The sequence below is a fragment of the Thamnophis elegans genome, chromosome 8, assembly GCF_009769535.1.
Source record: "Thamnophis elegans isolate rThaEle1 chromosome 8, rThaEle1.pri, whole genome shotgun sequence".
Lineage (NCBI taxonomy): Eukaryota > Metazoa > Chordata > Lepidosauria > Squamata > Colubridae > Thamnophis > Thamnophis elegans.
The window spans coordinates 30,448,294-30,468,821 of NC_045548.1; the positions used below are offsets into that span (position 1 = coordinate 30,448,294).

At 37.5% G+C, this 20,528-nt stretch overlaps 1 protein-coding gene across 6 annotated transcripts in view; it reads right to left on the reverse strand.

Annotated features, from left to right (window-relative positions):
* The window catches only part of ZNF521 (zinc finger protein 521), a 343,353-nt gene that overhangs the window by 33,153 nt on the left and 289,672 nt on the right, over nt 1-20,528 (reverse strand). For 5 of the 6 annotated variants that reach the window (XM_032222498.1, XM_032222499.1, XM_032222496.1 and 2 more), the window contains 2 exons: nt 14,094-14,225; nt 9,324-9,439 (listed from right to left, as the gene is read on the reverse strand). In XM_032222498.1, coding sequence (XP_032078389.1) covers nt 9,324-9,439; nt 14,094-14,225 — 248 coding nt within the window. Of the gene's footprint in view, nt 1-9,323; nt 9,440-14,093; nt 14,226-20,528 lie in introns of those variants that run through there. The other variant, XM_032222497.1, reaches the window with a different exon arrangement.

A 20,528-nucleotide genomic window follows, 5' to 3' on the forward strand; every position in this document is an offset into this window, starting at 1 on the left:
TCACTTTCCCTTACGAAAGGGCCGGGATCCACCACTGTTGTTTCCTCCTCCTCGGAATGGTCTCCGAAAGGAAGACTGGGATTGGTTGGCACGAGCCCCGAAGGATCTGTCTTGGTGCCTATCCCCCCCTGCCTGAAAGGGCCTCTGATAGGAGGAAGGGTGAGAAGATTGCCCTGTTTCCTGGCTCCTGTAGGGTCTCTTACGAAAGGACCCCGCCCCTTTCCGGTCACCCCTTTTAAAGGTTGCCGGAAGGATCTTGCGTTTGTCCTTGGTTTCGGTGACAAACTTGTCCAGGGCCTCTCCAAACAGAAAGCCCCATTTAAATGGGGCCGATGCCAGCTTCCATTTAGCCTTCATTTCGGCCTGCCAGTGCCTGAGCCATAGGAGGCGGCGGGAGGTGATATTGGAAGCTAGAGCTCTGGAAGAGAATTTTGCTGCTGTCAATGTGGCATCCGCCGAATACTCGACAGCGGTAATAATCTTGGTTAGCTCATGGCGCCACCTAGATTTCCTGGGCAGGGGTCTGGACCTGAGTTGGCGCAGCCAGAATAGGGTGGCCCTAATAAAAAAGGAGGCAGAGGTGGATGCCTTGATGGCCCAGGCAGACGCCATGTGTGTTTTCTGACATGCCTTTTCTGACCTCTTATCTTCTGCCTTAAGTCCCTCTAGGAGCTCAGCTGGCAGGTTGGAATTGGAAGTCAGAGACACGACTGGGGCATCTACTTCTGGGAATTTGAGGATTTCCTCCATTTTATCTTCTACTGCATATAGAGTTCTATCCCCCCCACTGGGGTTGGTCAGGGTGCCTGGCTGTAGCCACTGGCGCCGTACCACATCCATAAATAGGTCTGGCACAGGAATAACCTCGGGAGTTTCTACTGTCTCTTTGAACAACCCATGCTTAAGATCCTTGGAAGTGGAAGCCTGAGAGGCCTCAGGCCTGGAGGTGGGGCCTAACTCTGTGGCCGTCATGGCTTTGTGCAAGATAGACTTGAATAATGATGGTTGAAATAGGCCAGAGAATTTTGGCTTGTCAGGGGTGGGGTTTTCGTCTTCGGAAAGGGCGAAAATCTCCCCTTCTTCCTGCTCAGAACTTGATAACCCAGAGTGAGAGGGGCTTGAAGATGGGGAGGAGGATACAGGCTCCTTAGAGGTGGAGGCCCTAGGTTTGCGTTTCTCCTTTGGGGCCTTGCCCTTGCGAGAGCCCTTGCGCTTAATGCCTTCAGCTATCCCTTGGGAGATGGCTAAGGCAATTACCTCCCTCATTTCATCCGAGAGAGCAGGACTTTCCCCCCTTTTTTTCTTTTGCTTACTGGTCCTGCGCTGGCTAGGCCTGCCTGAGCTGGATCCACCCTTCCCAAAGGGGGAATTCTGGACAGAATCTCGTTCCTCTCCGATGGAGGAGCTAGGGGAGTCGGGGTACCCCCAAGATGCTTCAGGAGATGGATCCCTGGATGCATAGTTATCCCCAGACAAGAATTCACTGTCCCCAGGGGATTGGGCCTCACGATCAGGGGAAGCTGACTCCCTGCTGCGACGGTCTGGGCTAGGTTCTGGCTGAAGGGGCCTTGAAACCTCCCTGGGATCCACTGTGGCTCTTGGAGAAGACCTTTCAAGTGAGCCTTTGTGCCCTTTGCCTTTATTTACAGAGGGATCCAGCTTGCAGCGCTTGCTGGAGGGCCCCACCTGATCCCCTAAGGCCTCCCTGCATTCCTCAGCCATTTCAGGTCCCCACGAGGCCTGGAAGATAGCTGGAGTTGGGATGGGCACGCGCTGGCCTTTGCAGTCCAAAAGCGCTGGCAGAATCTCCAGGAGGGAAGGGCCGCCTTGGGGTCGGATTTCCTTCCTCCCACCGCCCTCGGTTCCCCCGAGACTTAGCTTATTTTCCGGAGGGAGAGACTAGCTGGCTTCCCAGACTAGCCCCCAGCCTCCCCGCGGCGTTCTGCAGTCGTTGAGGGCTCGCTGAGGCTCCGTTGGCTGGCTGGGCTCTTCTTGCTGCCTTGTTCCTCGCACGCTCTGAGCTCTGCCGCTCTGCCCAGTGAGTCGGAGCGATCCAAAATGGCGGGGGGTGCGCACGCAGCCGCTTCCCGCTCTTTCCAGCCCTGAAAGGCGCGCGAAGGCTCCAGCCGTCGCTGCTGTTGCCGGGCAAAATGGAGCAGGCGAGGGAATCCTAGCAATCCGGCTCACCTGCTTTAGAGCCTTCTCAGAGCCTTGCTGGACTTTTCCTCCCCCTGGGACGCCCCTGTTCCAACAGGGAACTTGGTTTATCCCACTAATTGCTCCCTTGCTAGCCAGCCCCCGCTGTGCAAGCCTTTTCAACCCCCTGCAGTGCTTGCAATTAGCAACAGCAGGGAAAACCCGGCAGCCCTTCTCTTAAAGCGACGGAAGCCTCACTGGAGGCAAATAGACAGACCTGATGTAGAAGCGTGATTTCCTCTATCTGAGAATTTAAACGTGGTCCAAATTGGGAAACTTTTTCCAGCCTTTCTGCTCTTAGACTGGAGCTCTCCCAAAACAGCCCTAACTCGGGCGGACTGAGTTTTCGAATTGGGCATGTGCAGGCAAAGGGAGGCGTGGTCAAGAAAAACATCACTCAGTCCAAGGGCAGATAGGCTGTGTTAACCCAGCATTTGGGCTCTCTGAGCAGTGCACTGGAGAAATTTTAGGTTTTTAAAAAATTGAAATAAACAAAATACTTCACCTGAGTCCTCCTTACATATTTATCCTATCGAATATTTTAAAATAAATACTGAAACATAATTGATATTCCCAACTATGAATGAATTAGAAAGCAAAGAAGTTGAGAATGCTGGATATAAATTATGACTTGAAGACAGTACATAGTTAACCAATTTCTGATTTCTGATTCTAATAGAAACTTTTATTACTAAGTTGAGGAATACAGTTTGAGTAGCAAAGTCTGGCTGAATTTTGTGGACTTAATTCTTTCTTTCTGAATATTCCACTGAACTATTTTGATTAGTTCAGAATATTCCGCAAAATATTTCGACTTTTTTTGCAAACATTTTTAAGAAGAAAACCTATAAGCCATTATAAAATGTAAAAATCGCTGTAATGAGTGTCTCATATTTCCTCTCAATATGATGCATAAAAGTTAATTCATTTCAGCCATAATGGAAAACATTTTCCTCCCTTGAAAATTAGGCTAAAAATATAATAGCATAAACAAAAGTTTCCTTTTACTGTACAGCACAGTGATTTTTACAAAAGCACACATACTATATTCACTCAGATCAAAATGACTGCTATCTGTGCAATTACTTATTGCATATTATCCAGATTACAAAGTGACATGTGACACTGAATTTTTTCAAAGTATAGTGAAATTAAATGACATAACATCTAAACAATATTTAGAGCCTTTGAAGAAAAGAAGGGTTACTTTATACCTGATTACAACTGTCCCTGTAGGGAGAAAAATATTTCAATTGTCTACGTCGACACAGCCAAGCTATTTAATCATTTTACATACTTCTTGGTATTATGAGAATGTAACTGTGACAAGTCTGATGTAGTGTATTTTACAAAGAGCTATAAATATTCATGGACTAATGAACCACCTACCCACTGGGAGTGATTACATTTGAATAGGCCAATCAAAGACAGGTTGAGTTCACACACTCTAGACCAGGAAGTTTCCTTTTCAGGAAAGAATTACCTTATGAAAGACTAATATAGCTGTAAAATCCTTCAGTCTCCAGGGGTGGAAAGTAGCAGTGGAAGGAATCTGAAGCATTCTTTTCTTAAGCATTAAAATTTTAAAATATGATTTAAAAAGAAAAAAAAGTACAAAGAAGAAATATTTTTCCTAAAGTATGTCTTTCATACCAAACTACATGTTAACTATTGGGGGAAATGGAAACGGACTGCGAGGAAAAATAGCACATCACTGATAAGTCTGTCCCCAGTAGAGGCAGCACCAAACCATCCTGGGCTAAACTTGAAAAAGTCAAACAAGTTTGGATGTGGTTGATTTTGGCTAGGAGACCACAAAAAAATGCAAGCCTGAAACATTCATCACGGAAGGAGACAGTAGCAAATAATTTATCTAGCATTGCCAATTAAACTATATAGAACTCTCCATGTTGTCGCCAGGAATTGAGTGAGACTTAGAAGAAGCTTCACTCTCACACACACATACTCCCCCCGCTATTTAAATTCAGTTTCTATACCCCAGTAAATTAAGAGGTTTTGAGCAGACTCATGATCTGCAAACCTCACTATTTAACTGTTTTAAATCTCCTGCATCACAGATTGAAGAAATCATCTTGATATTAAGTCACACAACGATATTTGTTACAGCGGAAGTCGGCAAACTGATGTTCCAGTTCCCATAATTCTTTACTGTTGCTTGTCGCTTAATGTCAGCTGGCATTAGTGTCAGTTTTAATCTAAAACATCTCAAGGACACAAGGTCATTGCCCCTGAATTAACAGCAAGGATGTTCAACATGCAAACTCAACTTGATTATTCATTTGTATAGCAACTAGGCCAGACTTTAGTCAACCTTGTGACTTCTAGCAAAATAAGGCTATTTATTATGTGAAACCATTTCACTTCAGATGACTGAGATTAATTGAAATTCATATAGGTTTTCTTTAAAAAAAGGTCAAAAGATTGGCTTGACCTAATGTGCAGTTGTAGCTGAATTTCAGGGACTGAAAAACAAAGGCAGTTCTTCCCTCCCCCCCCCCCCCCCCAAACATCCCAGGGATCAAGCATTGTCAAATACAATTCTTTCTTTTACTTAAAGAAACACTCCTGGCCTTTTCCCCTTAAGAATATATTCTTCACATTTAATCTGCTTCAGTGGAAAGTTCCCAGTCTTTATGTTATTTATCAATAATTATTAAGGCAATACTGTGGTCAACACTCTTGATTTCAATCTCTTTTGTTAGGAATAACTGCAAGTTTTTGTAGTGTCAGTCTTAAAATCAAATGCAAACAACTTCCAATCTAATGAGTGGCAGCTTAATAGCAATAGTATTGTAAATGGCAGCACATTTGAAATGCCACACCAATTGTTTTTTTTGGCAAACCCAGAATGGATCTTAGATTTTATATCAAATTTACATAAAAATGCAATACAGCAATAAAACTGACATGACAGGTACTTTCAGTCTACTCATTGTACTAAGCCATAGTTTGCTTAGCAATCTCATGGTTTCTTGGGATCATACACAGATTTAAAAAGAAGTTTTCAACTCTAAAACACTAAGATCAAACAAACATTATAAATTAGTGTAGTGTGTAAACTTAAGCTCTGTTTTCTATAATATGCATTTTTCTAATTTTTCTTCTTGGCCTGTAGAATAGCCAAATATAACATTGAAAACTGTGGGCTTACAAATGAACCAAGTATTTGATAAATCTAAACAGCTGTGGGTTGTTGTTTTTTGTATGCTCTTCGGTACTTTCAAAACAGAAGTTTCAGTAAAAGCCCTAAGTTCTATTATTAACATAAAACCACTGAGTTAAAGAATGTTTTTAATCTCATGCAGCTCCTATTAGGCCTAACTTGCATTAATAATGGTAAGGGATAATGGGAATTGCAATTCAATAATATATGGAGGCCAAATATTGCTTACCTCTAATTTAGTGCACATTTCTCCAAAACCAACCTATTGTATTTTACTTGTATAACTGGTCTTTACATGAACTTTTGTTGCACTGTATCACTTTACTGAATAGTTTTAAATTATCATTTTCTGCATTTTCTAACTTTTGAAAAGTAATTATATCTTTTCTTTACCATAAATGATAAACAGCTACATTCCCTATTCTTTCAGACGTTTTAGTCAGTATTGGATAAGTGTTACATTTATTCCCAACAGATGGGAATACACACACATTTACACTTCTATTTAAGCCAAAGCAGTTGAAATTGTACAGCATTTTCTTTTATACTATACAGTCTTTTTTATCATGAAGTTTTGTTCATTTCTCCCAAAAATGCACAATGCATGTCACAAGCCAGGGCTCTGAACATGCAGCTACAATTTTGACTTTTAAAAGCTCCTTTCACATGTCCTTGCTAGAATAATTAATTAAGTAACCACGAGCTGCATTAACATCATCAAAATTTGACTGCAATAATTTGACGATGGTTATCATCTTATGATAATATCTAAACTATTTTCATAGCTCTTGTATCTAACCCCAGTTTTATTTGGCCTTCACAGGAATTCTATAGTCAGCTCAGTTCAGTGTTTCACTAAATCACAGATAAACCTGCACCTATCACTGAGTGAAGCGATATACACAAAACATTTTGAACTCTAGACCATCTGTTGGGAATAAATTTAGAGAGCGGAGGGGAAAAAAATCCTGAGAAACTAAAAACAAACTGGCCCCTGCTAAGCTTGTGTTAAAACTCCTTTCATTTAAAAGCCACTATTGCATTGCATTCTTTTCCAAGGACAATGGCTGTTTGGAGGCACACATTAATGAACAAAAAACATCAGCCATTTTTATAGCACAATCTAGTGCCAGGTTCCAATACACATTTTCCACTGCAAGAAAAGTGGATGGAATTAAGATTATGTGTTTTTTTTATCATCTACATTTATAGTACAAGCACATGACACAAGGACCCATAGAATCAACTGCAGGTGAAATGGGAAGCCACGTTGCTAATTTTGTTGAAGCTGGTTTTTCTTGGCTAGATTAGTTCAAAAGTTATAGAAAATAGTTCTTTGAATAGATATCATTCCATCGATAATAATCAGCTTTGGCGTATTTTACTATTGTTCATCAAGATAAATGTGATACAATAAATTTTAGATGCTTAGATTCATCAATCTAATGTATGCCATTATCATGTGTAAACTATAAATTTCAACATGTTACCTTATTTGGTACATTCATCTAAATTTTAAAATAGTGCTGCATTACTATATCTAGCTTGTTGAAGCTAAAAAACCAGTTCAATAATTTTAGATATGCAATTTTCTTAATTTTTAGTAGGTGAACTAGAAATTGTTTTTCTTAGCAAATCCATGGCTGCTATGTAGTAACAACTTACACATTTTTTTAAAAAAAACTTCCCATCTTCACATAATAATCTTTAGACTTTCTTCCTTTCCATTTCTCTCTAGTGTAATCTCTATAGTATCCCACTGAAAGCAGAATGTGGGTTTACAACAAAATAGCACTGACTCGACATTATTATTTTTAATGAAGGACAAAGCTTTTTTCTAGGTTCATGAAAAAGACTGCCAAATAAGATAAGAAGAATTCTATCAGAAATATTCAAGCTACGGGAATTGGTATGAGATTAATAGAACTACTGAGTAACATAATAATTAAGACAGTATTGTTAAGCCTTTCCCAACTTTTAATATTTTATTATTTAGCTAGCAAAAGTCTTACTACGGTTTAGTTCTTCACCTCCAGAAAATTTTTGATCCAACTAACTTACACACAAAATGCTTTAAGCTGGATGTGGAAATGCACTGCACATGTATTTAGCATCAAATAAATAAAATTGATATAGTAAGAAGCTGGAACAAAGTCATCTTATGTATACCAGAACAGAACAAATCTATAGACTATGAAAGTAGTCACAGTTAATCATTGTGTCAAGCTGAAATTGAGGATAGGGCTTATACCAATAAAACCACAACTCTGAGTTACAGTACTAATGCATATTGTACCTCCTTCATGCTACTGAAAGCAAAGGCTAGCTGAGGAACAAATCAGTTTATCATATTAAATTCTATATAATTTGTCCCTGTAATGACCCTTCAATACTTCTACAGCAGTTCAGGCCCCAAATTTGGTTCTTTTTCTCTTTTATCTAGTAGTCTTTTCCTTCTTCATATACCATATTGTGCAGGGTTAGTCAGGAATATTTACTGTGGCCCCTATGTCTTCCTGGAGCAGAGGTGGCAGTCCACCCATTTTAAAACAAGCACTTTAAATATTTCTCATGCAAGTCACTCCTGTGCTTTCCAAATTCCTGCCACTCTCTTATGGCTACATCTAATTAATTACGTACATCTAAATGTTACATGATACCAACTGCTTGTAGGATGTGGAATTATTTGTGGGGGTAAGCAATTACAGATTTTATCCTGCTACTACAAAGAATATATTAGCTTTCAAAGTACTGTGTTCAGGACTGTAGAAATTCATACAATGAAATTCAGAATACTTGAAACAAATGGTGCTTGTTTCAAGTGATTTCATGGATGGAATCAAGATATTAGCAACTCCCAACAGGTACCACTTCGTTGTACCAAAAAATGTCACTGGGAGAAGTTAACAGTATTTTAAATGACAACGTAATCACACAGTCATTAGGTTGTCCAAAAATATATTTTTTTAAAAAAATATGGTGGGTATCTGGTGAAACAGTTAAATCTTGTGAGACCCTGATGACCTGATTCTTGTGTAACCTCATGAGATTGTGACATTCTCACCTGCAATTTTCCAGATGTTGCTATTTTGGGATTCACAGACATTATCCATGTCCCCTGCAGATAGTTTGGCACCTATGAAAGTACTAATTCTTTTTCTTTTTCTATGAAATGAGTAAGGCTTTTTTATTTCTGATTTACAGCTGTTATTCATCAGTTGCTTCTTTATGAGACTAAAACCCTATAGCTTTCTAACCATCCTTATTGGAGAAGAAAATGGAAATAAACTGTCCAGATTTTCCAAATCCACACTATAGGATGGATGTAGAAAATGTTCCATGCACAAACCATTCTAGACAGAGAACAGCTGGCTTTGGGAGGTCTGTGCCCAAACCAAAACATGCATATATTTCAGATTTTTTTGGTATGAAAAAGCCAAGGATTTTTGTCAGTGACAGGACGTGAATACTTCAGTCCTGGCAGTAGTTTTGTGGAAAGGCAGTGGTGGGAGGAAAGGAAAGCAGAGAATGTGTAAAAGCACTCCAGGATCCTTATGAGTATTGTTCAAACTAAAACCCTATAACAACCAAAATGTTTCAGGTTTTGTTTCTCTCAAACAGCAGCTGATCAGGAAACAGTTTGGTAGAACTTCCAAAATGCAATGATTTGTTTGGGGTTAAAAAAAACACGAAAAGTATTTTCCAATTTATATACCTCCTTTATATGCTTTATAAAGTTCTTAGAAACAACTTGAAGAGGTTCACTTTGTGGTCTGACTACATATATTTTTTCTCCTGATCCATCTTTCCTTACCCCTATTCCCAGGAAGCATCGTAGAACTTCACAGAAACCAATACATTGGAGCAATTTAGCTAATAGTTAGTATCTAATGAATAATATATTTTATGTTCCCTCTATGCAAACAGAGGAGAAGCAAAATACCTGCAATTCTGTTTGAAAGAAGAACTTCTGAGGGCATTGTGTGCAGTCGTAGATCTTGTCTTCTTGCCCATGGGCTGAAAAAATATGTTGCTGCAATTTGTTGGCTTGAACAAATACTGGAAACATTAAAAAGAAAAATGTGAACTTTTTATTATACATTGAGAGACTTTTTTTCGGTGAACATTTCCTCATTACTCACAGCAATTGCAAAGGGTACAATTATCAAAGAACCCTATAATTTCTGATTATACTGTTGCTATAATAGGCACCAGCCATGATTATTCAGCTCGACATTCAAGTCTTAATTTTCTTTTCTTATTCTTAGTAAAGAGCCATGCTTATATGTCTGGTAAAAACATAATCAAATAACACTTAAATCACAAACATTTAGAAGTGTAGATTTTCCATTTTACCCTAACAATTTAAAATTAAACCATACTCCACTAAAATTCAACATTAAAATTCTTGCTCCTGAAAAATTTGGGAGTAACAGATTTTAAAGCCTCTTTTGTGCATTTGCCTAAGTAGTTGATTCTATTCTGTATTGAAATGTGTGAATGTATTGAAACAATTCTGTACAGAAATGTATTAATGTTAAAAATTATATCCCACAGCTATATTGGGGCAATATCTATAAATGTGAAACAGAACTACAGGAAAATTCTCTTTGGATACTTTAAGATCAACACTGAGTACACACTGAATGCAAAGGTTTCAATAATATAAACATGTTCAATTTTAATGACTACAAACAAGGCCCTAAGACTGTGTAACAGTTTACCTAGGAGACATAGTATTAATAATTAAATTGTATATGCCAGAGGCAGTGTTTGGGTTGGCAGCACTGACTTCTGATGGATGCCTGGTGCACTGTGACCTAAAAAAAAGTTTGCATATACAATATTAATTTGTATAGGCAGAGTAAGGATTTATTAAAGATGCTGGCATTTAACTTTGACTTCATTCCTAATCATTAAAATAATTCTAATTGAATGCCAACAAAAAGGAAAGAATTAGAACAGGGTTCTTACGAGTCATACATTTTAATCACATTTTTCATTACGTTAAAAAGTATTGGATTCCATTTTCCATATAAAATTTATATTGGTGATTCTCAGTTCTGGTTAATATTCTGCACATTGTATTAATTTAATAGCATATTATTCCTAAAACATCATTGTCTATCATTAATGTGCTGTATTTATTTACCCCATCAGCAAAAATATATATGTTATTTTCAAAATACATATTGCAATAAGAGTTTCAATACTTTGAACACATTTTATAAAGCCTCTAGCTGAAATGTTGTTCTTGATGTTGTTTGGGAAATCTATTCATGGAAACAAACAGAAATAGGATTGTTTTCTAATGTTTTATTACACAGGCCAAACTTACACTCTAGTCACAAATGGTATTAAAAGTTTCCCACAACACACTTTAGATATAAATATAGCAGATAAATTCAACATTAATGACTTTTGTCTACATGTAGAAAATGTGGAAAACAAAACAAAAACTCTACTGTGGGAATTACCAAACCAGCATGGTTGACAGGCACACTATTGAAAACAAAACTAACTTCAAACCTTATTAGAGCAACCTGTGTACTCACAAGTAACTAAATGTTATAATACAGAGGGAAAATGTTTAACTAGCAAGTAGGAGGCAATAATTAGAAATAGCAGCAAGGCTTGCCTCTGTTTTATTGGAAAAAGTGCTGCCAAAGAACAAGAAACAACATTTTGGGGGTTTTCTTCTCAGTGTAGAGATAACAATCCCGAATGGCATCCTATTGATGACATACAGCTGTGCAGACTGCTGATTTTACTCTTTTAGAAAACAGATCCTGCATCGGGACACTATGTTTAAATTGTAAAGTTCAACAACATTACTGCTATTAGAAATAAAATGTTTCCCTTAACTTTGAACCTTAAAATCCTTAACTTATTACATTACCAATTATAGTTTTAGGTTATGTTTCATCCACAAAGTCTTTGTGTTTCACACTGTGCAAGAGGCCTGTGGATCTGTAAAACACTGACAGATGGGGTTTAGAATGGTATGTGACTGAGTCTCTATTCCGGTAGCACCTAGTATTGTAGGGAGGAAAAATGGCATGGGATTAGTTTGGTTGCAGAAGGAAAAGTTAGTGGAGGACTGTTGAGTAGGCTGAAAATAAACTGAAAGTAAGGCAATTTGGAGGATGCAGTAGATCTAGATCGAAAGGGTGGTATGTACTCATTTATGTTTTACTGAATAAAGTCACAAATGTATGCTTATCACTGGGTAACAGCAGCATGCATTATATAGTGATTAAGCAGGAAAGATTTATTTTCATATATTTCAATAGAGTGACTCAGCTGCATGTCATTATGCTGACTACTCATAATGAATCAACAGGCAAGCTGTAGGGGCCCAGATAGCCATGTGTTGTTTGTGTTGCATTTAGATGTATTTGATCAACATTCTTTAGTATGGTGTAGGAATCCACATACAGTGCATTGACAATACCCTTTCTGGTTTCAGCCTGGTAGTCTATGATACTGGTACAATGATCATTTAACTGACAATCAATAGGATCATGTTTTAGAGCATGATGTCCAACCTTTTGGCTTGCCTGGGCTGCACTGAGTGAAGAGAAGTGTCTTGGGATGCATATAAAATATACAATATAGTTAATGTTTACTATCTCGGAGGCAAGCATTACTAGCTAGGGCTGCATGTGGGTCATAAGTCACAGATTAGACACATCTTTCTTAGAGTATTGTGCTGAACTGATGTCACTGATGATAGTAAATGATAGGACAAGAACCAACTTGCACATAGCAGATGTATTTTCCTTCATTCCTGTCACAAAAATTATGACACATTTATTTCAGTAACAATTTACAAGCATCACCAATGTTGGTGGGGAAATACCGCGCTGTGCATACCCCAAGTATTGTCATACTATATATGCATAGACTATTGTTATGTACAGTATGTATGTATTTATTTATATCCTGCCTTTATTATTTTGAAAAATACCTAATTTTCCTTTCTCCTCCTATTTTCCTCACAATAGCAACCTTGTGACATGAGTTACTGGCCCAAGGTCACCCAGCTTTCATGACTCAGGTGGACTAGAACTCATGGTCCCCTAGTTTCTAGCCTAGTTACACTAGAGCAGTGGTCTCCAGCCTTTCTGGCTCCATGGACTAGCAGAAGGAGTGGTGGCGGTGTGGGTGTGGTTTTGTGCATGCAATCTACCTCCCAAGCATGCGCAAAGGAAGCTTTGCACACTTGCCTGCCCCTTGCACAGATGGTTCCCAACAGGCCACAGACCAGTATTGGGCCATGGACCGGAGGTTTGGGACCAAACTTGTTTGGTTTTTTCACCTGAGAATATCAAATTCTTTTCACAATGCTGCATTATATACTGGTTTAAATACATCTTATTTTAAAAACAGACATTAAAGTATATAATGGCTTCTAAGAAAAAACAGTAATAAGGTACAAAGTTACTAAGATTTGGGCAAAAAAAGATAAAGTAAGGCTGTTTTCAATTAACAACTTCCTGCAGAACTCGCTGTTAACATGAAAAACTATCTATTTATTTTCTTCATATTTTCAATGTAATAAACAGTCCTGGCAGTTTATCAGTTTTTCAAGGAAAATTGTGATCCAGAAACACAACAGTAATACCTGTTACACTAATACCTTTCTTCACCCTGTAACTGTACCAAACCAGCCAAATATGTGACATGCAGGAATGCAGTTATGGAGGCAAATTAGCAGACCAGAGGGGCATTTGCCCAGGTTCGCCTGGTGCGCCAGTTGCGGCCCTACCTGAACCGGGAGGCCCTCACAACAGTCACTCGAGCCCTTGTGATCTCTAGGCTGGAATACTGCAATGTGCTCTACATGGGGCTGCCCTTGAAGAGCATCCGGCGACTTCAGCTAGTCCAGAATGCGGCCGTGCGAGTGATCGTGGGCGCACCGCGGTTCACCCACATAACACCGATCCTCCGTGAGCTGCGCTGGCTACCTGTTGATCTCCGGGTGCACTTCAAGGTCCTACTTACCATCCATAAAGCGCTCCATGGTAGTGGATCTGACTATTTGAGAGACCGCCTTCTGCCAATTACCTCCCTACGTCCCATCAGATCGCACAGGGTAGGCCTCCTCCGAATTCCATCTGCCAGTCAGTGCCAACTGGCGACTACGCGGAGGAGAGCCTTCTCAGTTGCAGGTCCGACGCTATGGAACAATCTCCCCGTGGAGATCCGCACCCTCACCACCGTCCAGGCCTTCCGCACGGCCCTCAAGATCTGGCTATCCCGTCAGGCCTGGGGATAGGACTTTACTCTCTCCCCGCCCGAATGCTGAGTGAATGTTGTGCTTTTATTGTTAATTATTTTTTTACTCACATTTTCTTTTATGTCTTGTCTTGCACTCCCCTCCCTCATTATTGTAAGCCGCCCTGAGTCCCCTCAGGGAAAAGGGCGGCCTATAAGTGTTCAATAAAACTCTAAAACTAAACTCTAAACTCTAAATACTCCTCCACTCTCCCCCAACCTTTTGAATAAGCAGAGGAATTTGCTACATAGCAAGAGGATCCTTTCTCTGAATCCCATCCTACCAATCAGATGAAAACATATTTTGTGAGAGGAATGTTGGAAAGATAGACTCCCGATTTCAATAGTGTGGCATAAATGATATCATTGAAGAAAATACACGAGTCAATTAAAGCCAAGGTGCACAATGAATGAGTCTTATCAGAGTACTCACCTGTAAAACAGACTGGACACTTGAAGGTCCCTCCCATTCCTTCAAAACTGTGCTCTATTAGATGGCACTGGAGTTTGGCAGGAGAATCAAATGTCTGGTTGCACAACTTGCATTCATGGTTTAGTCCTTCATCTAATGGGGTAAAATTGGAGAAAATGTATTTTTATTGGTTACACTTACCCTCTAAAGTTTTGTCAAAAAATACAGGACACTTAGCAAGAGAATAAAACAATCATAAATGATAAATATCACATACTAAAAGTACCCTAAAGCAACCCCTTCTTCTTCCTCCAAATCTGCTGTTATTAAAACATTTACTTGCTACCAACAATTAGAAGTACACATACAGTAAATGCAGCTAGATTGAATAATATAAATGTAATTGAACACAAGTGGTAAAACAAAAGTGTGCACATGCACCCAGTTTTAATTAATTAATTAGCTAATTAGATCTAATTAATTAGATAATTAATTATCTTGGTGCCCTTGATTAGGTTGTAGAACTTACTCTGCAGCAGAGTCTACAGTAGAATAAGGGTGGATATTATTAAGGTTTTATTTTGGTAGCAATCACCCAGTATAACCAGGTTATGTGAATAAAAATTACCATGTTTTGGATACTACAAAGTGAAGAAAACTCAAATACATCTACTATCTATATACAACTATAACACTCATGCTTATCTGTTTATTTGTTTATTCGTATTCTCAAGTTATCCTGAACAGAGCATTATATCCCAAGAATTTCTGAATCAAGGTATCTAACATCTGCTAACTTAAAGAATGCATTAAAAAAATCTGGGACTCATTACTCCTGTGGAATTAAAATTAAAATTGTTCAGACCAATTTATTTGCAATGTTGTGGGTGTTTTGGTGTCCCCATGGTATTGTGATTGTGATTTTTGATGCTCCCTGCCAGCTTCCCCAAGCAAAGTCAACAGGGAAGCAGGGAGGAAGTCAGAAGTCACTCCTTTCTCACTGTTTTTGTGCCCACCCTTGGTTATTCTGTATATCAGTTTAGGTAAATAAACACTGACTTATTATTGTAGTTCATTTGCCACTACAATTATTTGTTTTTATTTATGGTACATACTCTTCTTAAAGGATCACAGAACCATCCAACATTGGGGTAAAAAAATACGGTCAGCCTAAAATTTAATATTCATTCTGGTCACATTAGATTGTACTACCTATCTCTCAAAGGAAGACCCAATGAGAATCCAACCAGTTGCAAAGTTTTTGTTAAATCTGATGGGCTATGAAATGACTGTGCAGAAACTTCCTCTAAAGCAACAAGCAAATGTCCAGGTATCTTTCCTTTCCTACTTTATTTTTATATTGTATTGAATTGACAGATGTTACATCTTCAACCATGTAACTTCTTGTCAGCTGCATAGACCGTGATTGCATTGGGTGTGAAATAATTTGGGAGTTCTATTCTTATTTAGCTTATTTACCTTATTTACCACAAACATATCATGCTAATATTTACTTTTGATAAGTGTTAAGGTTTTTGTTTTTAAAAAATTGCATGGTACAGTGGATCTTTGTCCTGAACACGAAAGTCTGCATAATCTTTGAACTGGTTTTCTCCTCCCCTTATTAGTAATCCATCTTACTGAGAATCTCAGAGGTCCTTCATTTATTTTCCCAGCTAGAGGCATTCCAAGTATTACCAAATTGATCCTAAAATCTCCCCCATTCTCAACTGCAGGCCCTAAGTACTCTTTCCCCCTCCCTGTTCATCCTAGGTCTAGCATTAGTCTTTCTTCTCAGCAATGTTGCCAGCTCCTTTTCTTCTACCATGGGAACAGTGATCAGTGGTCCTACTTAGAAACAGTTGCTAGGTAAAATACAGCTCCCAGCTCTTTTGTACAGGGTTCAATTCCCTCAGCCTATCTTAGAAAAGGTCCTCCTCTGTGTCACTATTGTCTTATATCTATAGTTTGGTTTTACAGGTAAATACATTAGCCAGTTAATAATAAAAACACATGCACACTCACAAAATAATTGCACCTAGTATACCACTCTGATGTATTTCAAGATTTCAACTGAACTACTAAATTGTCCCACCAACCTAAAGTAACACAGCCTTCCCTGACTGATTCCCAAGAAATGATGAAAAGATAGGTAGCAATAAAGAGGTAACAATAAAATTAAGTATGGCCTTTAATTTATGATTTTATTATATGTTGCCCAGCATCATTTCATGTGAGATAGACAATTGTATAAATTTGACAAACAAACAAATAAACAATCTAACCCCATTACTGAGCTGTTCTCCCAAACTGTCACAAAGGAAAACCAAGAAAAGTAATTAGATCTCTGATGTTTGGCTCACAATGACTGGAATTTATCCTTAATACAAAGAGACATAATTAGCATAAATTTAGTGTTGTCTGCTGCACCAGCTCCCTCATTCCTAACATTATCAGAGATGGTTTAGCTAAAATAACTACACAACTACATGTGTGCAAAAGCCCTGCTGCTGTTTAATATTTTTAGCCAGTGAAAGCAATTATATTAGCAGTCAAAGAACAGATTTGTCTCTCTGATCAGAAATTGTAACTTTCTGCAGAAGGAAAGACTACGCCTAAGTCAGAAATGGGAAATTCTGAATATTTTAATGTATCCTTGTGACCAAAGGAACTAACTTGTTTTTTTCTTCAGTCAGTAATCTAGGTCAGTTGGGGAGCAAAATTTCTCCCAGTGACCAGGCAGTAAATCCCACTAAATTAATACAGTTTTACTTTGGAATAAATATTTACAGCAGAGGTGTTTTTTTTTTTTGGGGGGGGGAAGTTTAGTTGCATCAACAGATTCATGAAATCCAAAACAGAAATGGTATGTGAAAGGCTGAACTTCCTTTGCCTGAATTTGAACAATATTTCAAAATATACTTCCTAGCTGAGAAAAAGAAATGTGCTATGTTTGCTGAGTGTAGGGCATTTCTTCGTAACACATATCCCCACAAATCTATTGATTTTATTTTTATAATTCTGGATGTTGATTCTTGATCAAGCCAAACATCTGATTCAGGTCTACAGAATGGTTATCACTAGCTATTTTGGAAGATAGCAGAATTATCCAAATGGTCACATTATTCACAAACATTTATATTTGAATATACCAAACTATTCTCTAATGGCCTAAGCAACATTATGTTAAAAACAAAACAAAAGCAAACAAATAACAACAAAACAGAAAGAGAATAAGATATAGCAACTGAAAAAAAATCTAAGTCATGAGATGTGAAAAGAGGAAAAGTGGTTAGATAAATCTAGTTTATACCAACGCCATTCACTGTTGTCTGTACCTTATTATTTTTTACAGCAAAGTTGGCAGAAGGAAACATTTGTATACCAATATACAATGTTTATTTCAACAAATATTCACTGCTTATAAAAAACCACAATGCTACTTACTACATTTTTTCAATATTTGTATATCTTAAAATTTCTCACTACATTTTCCCATTTTCAATATGTTCTATGGCATTGCATATTTGTAGGGAGGAAAATCTTAAATTGGTCTGTGAATTGGGAGGGAGGGGAGAATCCCACTTAGACTGTTATGTGAATTATATCAGGCATTATAGCATATTATTTATTTATTTTATTTGTTAAGTGTATTTTCTGCCTATCTCACTGCGGGGCTACTCTAGGTGGCGTATTATTTAGAGACCTCTTCCTAAATATTTGGATTGATGCATTTTGATGAAGGAAAGAAAAAAGGAATCTCAATTTTAGATCTATCAAAGTGAACATAAGCAATGGCAGCTTAAAAAAAATTGCCAAATGCAAAACACCTACATAGAGTGGTTTAAAGCAAACATAACACTGACAAAATTATTGCTCATGAAAATATGTTTTCCTCAGAAAAAAAGTACTACCAAACTGCCTGTTTATCCCTGTGAAAAAATCAGGCATTTTATATGGGGACTACTTTCTCAAATTTGCTAGTATGAGTTGCACATTCAAATTTTATATTTCAGACAATTGTTGTAGTCCAATGTATATTAATTTTCCAGTTAATATATGTTTTATGTCTACAATAGGCATCATAAGTATGAAAGTAACACCTAATATTAAGTCTGAAGAGGAGGATTCATGAAAAAATAAACAAGATAAGTTGACCAGGAAAAGAAGAATATTGTTCAGGTTTACTTCCCTCTCCTCTCCTGTTTTTCATTTGGGGACAGCCTATTAATATGAATTAATAATTATATTCATGGTAATGCTGAAAAACCCAGCATATAGCCATGATTAAAAACATATGTTTGAATTTTGGTTTCCATTAACATTATGGGAGATAAAATTGAATGTTGAAGTTTTTGCACAATGCTGTTGATTTCTATGGTTATGAAAAGGAGCCCAAAACTATTATATCTGCACTACACCTGTATGAATAGTTTAGAAAAGGTTTATTCTCCTCCTCCTTAATACTATAAAATAGACTTTCCCACTCTGATGCCTTCAAGATGAGTTGAGATCACAATAAATCTGGTGCTTGTTAGTTGAAAACTGTTATAGAGATATAATAGGAGGTGATATAAGAAATTATATGAACTGTTAGGGCTATTAGTTAAGATTATTTATGCTTTTAAGGTCTTTTTTCCCCTTGACTTTTTGTATTCCATTGCATGTATTGGTAAATCCCTTTCAAGGACATTCCTATTGAATTGATGATCATATGTCACTGAATACTTTCTGGATTGGTAATGGTGCCATGACAGCAACAGCTCTGAACTGTGGATGGTCCAGAGAAGGTTGACAGTATCATTGTCTCAAAATGTCCTAATTTTCCATCATGTTAATTTTTAATTTTGAAACACCAATTTTACATCCATACATTTTGGTGCTTCTTGTAGTTATAAAAGTGGAAAACATTGTATGATACCTGCACAGAAAACCTTAATATCTAATGTAGAAACATCCTATCAAAATAAATAGACAGACAGCAGAAGGCTACTTTGAGAATTTACAGTTGTGACAAATTTGAAGTGAAGTGTCAGAAACATCATTTCAAAAGGTTATTTTCCTCTCCTACATCCACTTCAAACTACTTTTCCCCAACAAATTTACAAGTAAAAAAAAATCCAAAAGCACTGAAGAGCTTTAAAAAAAAATCAATCAGAATAATCTAATCTTTAGAAAGGTGGTAGATGATAGTAATTGGAAAATATTGTCTAACTCATTTATGAAAGTGAGATTTAGAGTCAATTGATTTAATAACCATTAAAATATTTTATGAAGAATTTAATAGATTGGCAAAGCCCTGTTTTTATTAGGGGTTATAGGTATGCTTTTATGAAATTTATAGACAATTACATCTAGGGATAAAGTTAGAAATTAGATCTGCCAACTACTATAGAACTGATTTACACAACAGTTTTCCCCACCATAAACACAGTTGTTTTTGAAGTTGCCTGAAGGAAGGTGTCCAAGAACATTCTTAAGTAGGATTTGTATCAAGCTGTCAAAATGACAGATCATCAGCATCAGCATCTCATCATCTATGATCATAATAATATGCATTGTTGGAGCACACGCTGACTGAAAAATCTATACATGAAAATTGCTGTTTTCCAAATAAAATGATGCATTATACTACTAGGGTAAAAGTAGCATTTACTATGCAAATATGGAGTCTCTTCTGGTTGCTGTGCCTAGTATTACATTTCCAAATGTTGTGGTAGAGTGGATGCAAAGCCTCTTGTGATGAGTCTCTAATAAAAAATAATAATGAAATAATGGGCACAGAGATCTTCCTATGCACACTGTCATAATCAAACAGTGGTAGCTGAAGCAGATCATTTCCAATTCTTTGCTGCTTTTTCTGTACTAACTCAACAATATCACTGCCCAGCAATGTTCTAGCCATGTCACTTATCAAGTTTATTTTGCTTACTGCTAACAACTGATTGCTGTCAGTCTATTTAGTGAGAACGTATTTCACTCTTATTAAGGCAAAACAGCTGAAATAACTACTTTTTGCATGACAATATCCTTGAGCCACTTTTTTCTTCTATCCATATCTTGTCTACATAGACATGGTTTAAACCACAATCCCTTTCTCATGGGAATCAAACTGCCTGTTGATTGTTTGCCAGAATGCCAAATATGTTAACTTAATCTTCTTTGAGTTGTCCCCAATTCACCCTGATGGGCAATACAATTCTTTAAAAGACCTAATATAGAAATTAATAAAGTCTGAAAACTTTCAACATATGCTCATTGTTCTTTGATTATAATAGGCCTTCTGTCATTTACAATTTCTCAAGTATTATTATAATAAATAAACAAATAAAAATGAAGAAACTAAAATAAACCAATTCATGATATAGCAGTATGGAAATGGAAATGCAAAAATCAAATATACAGCTGGGAATTGCTGAGGGAAATGTTTACATTACTTAAGGAATCTGCTACTGA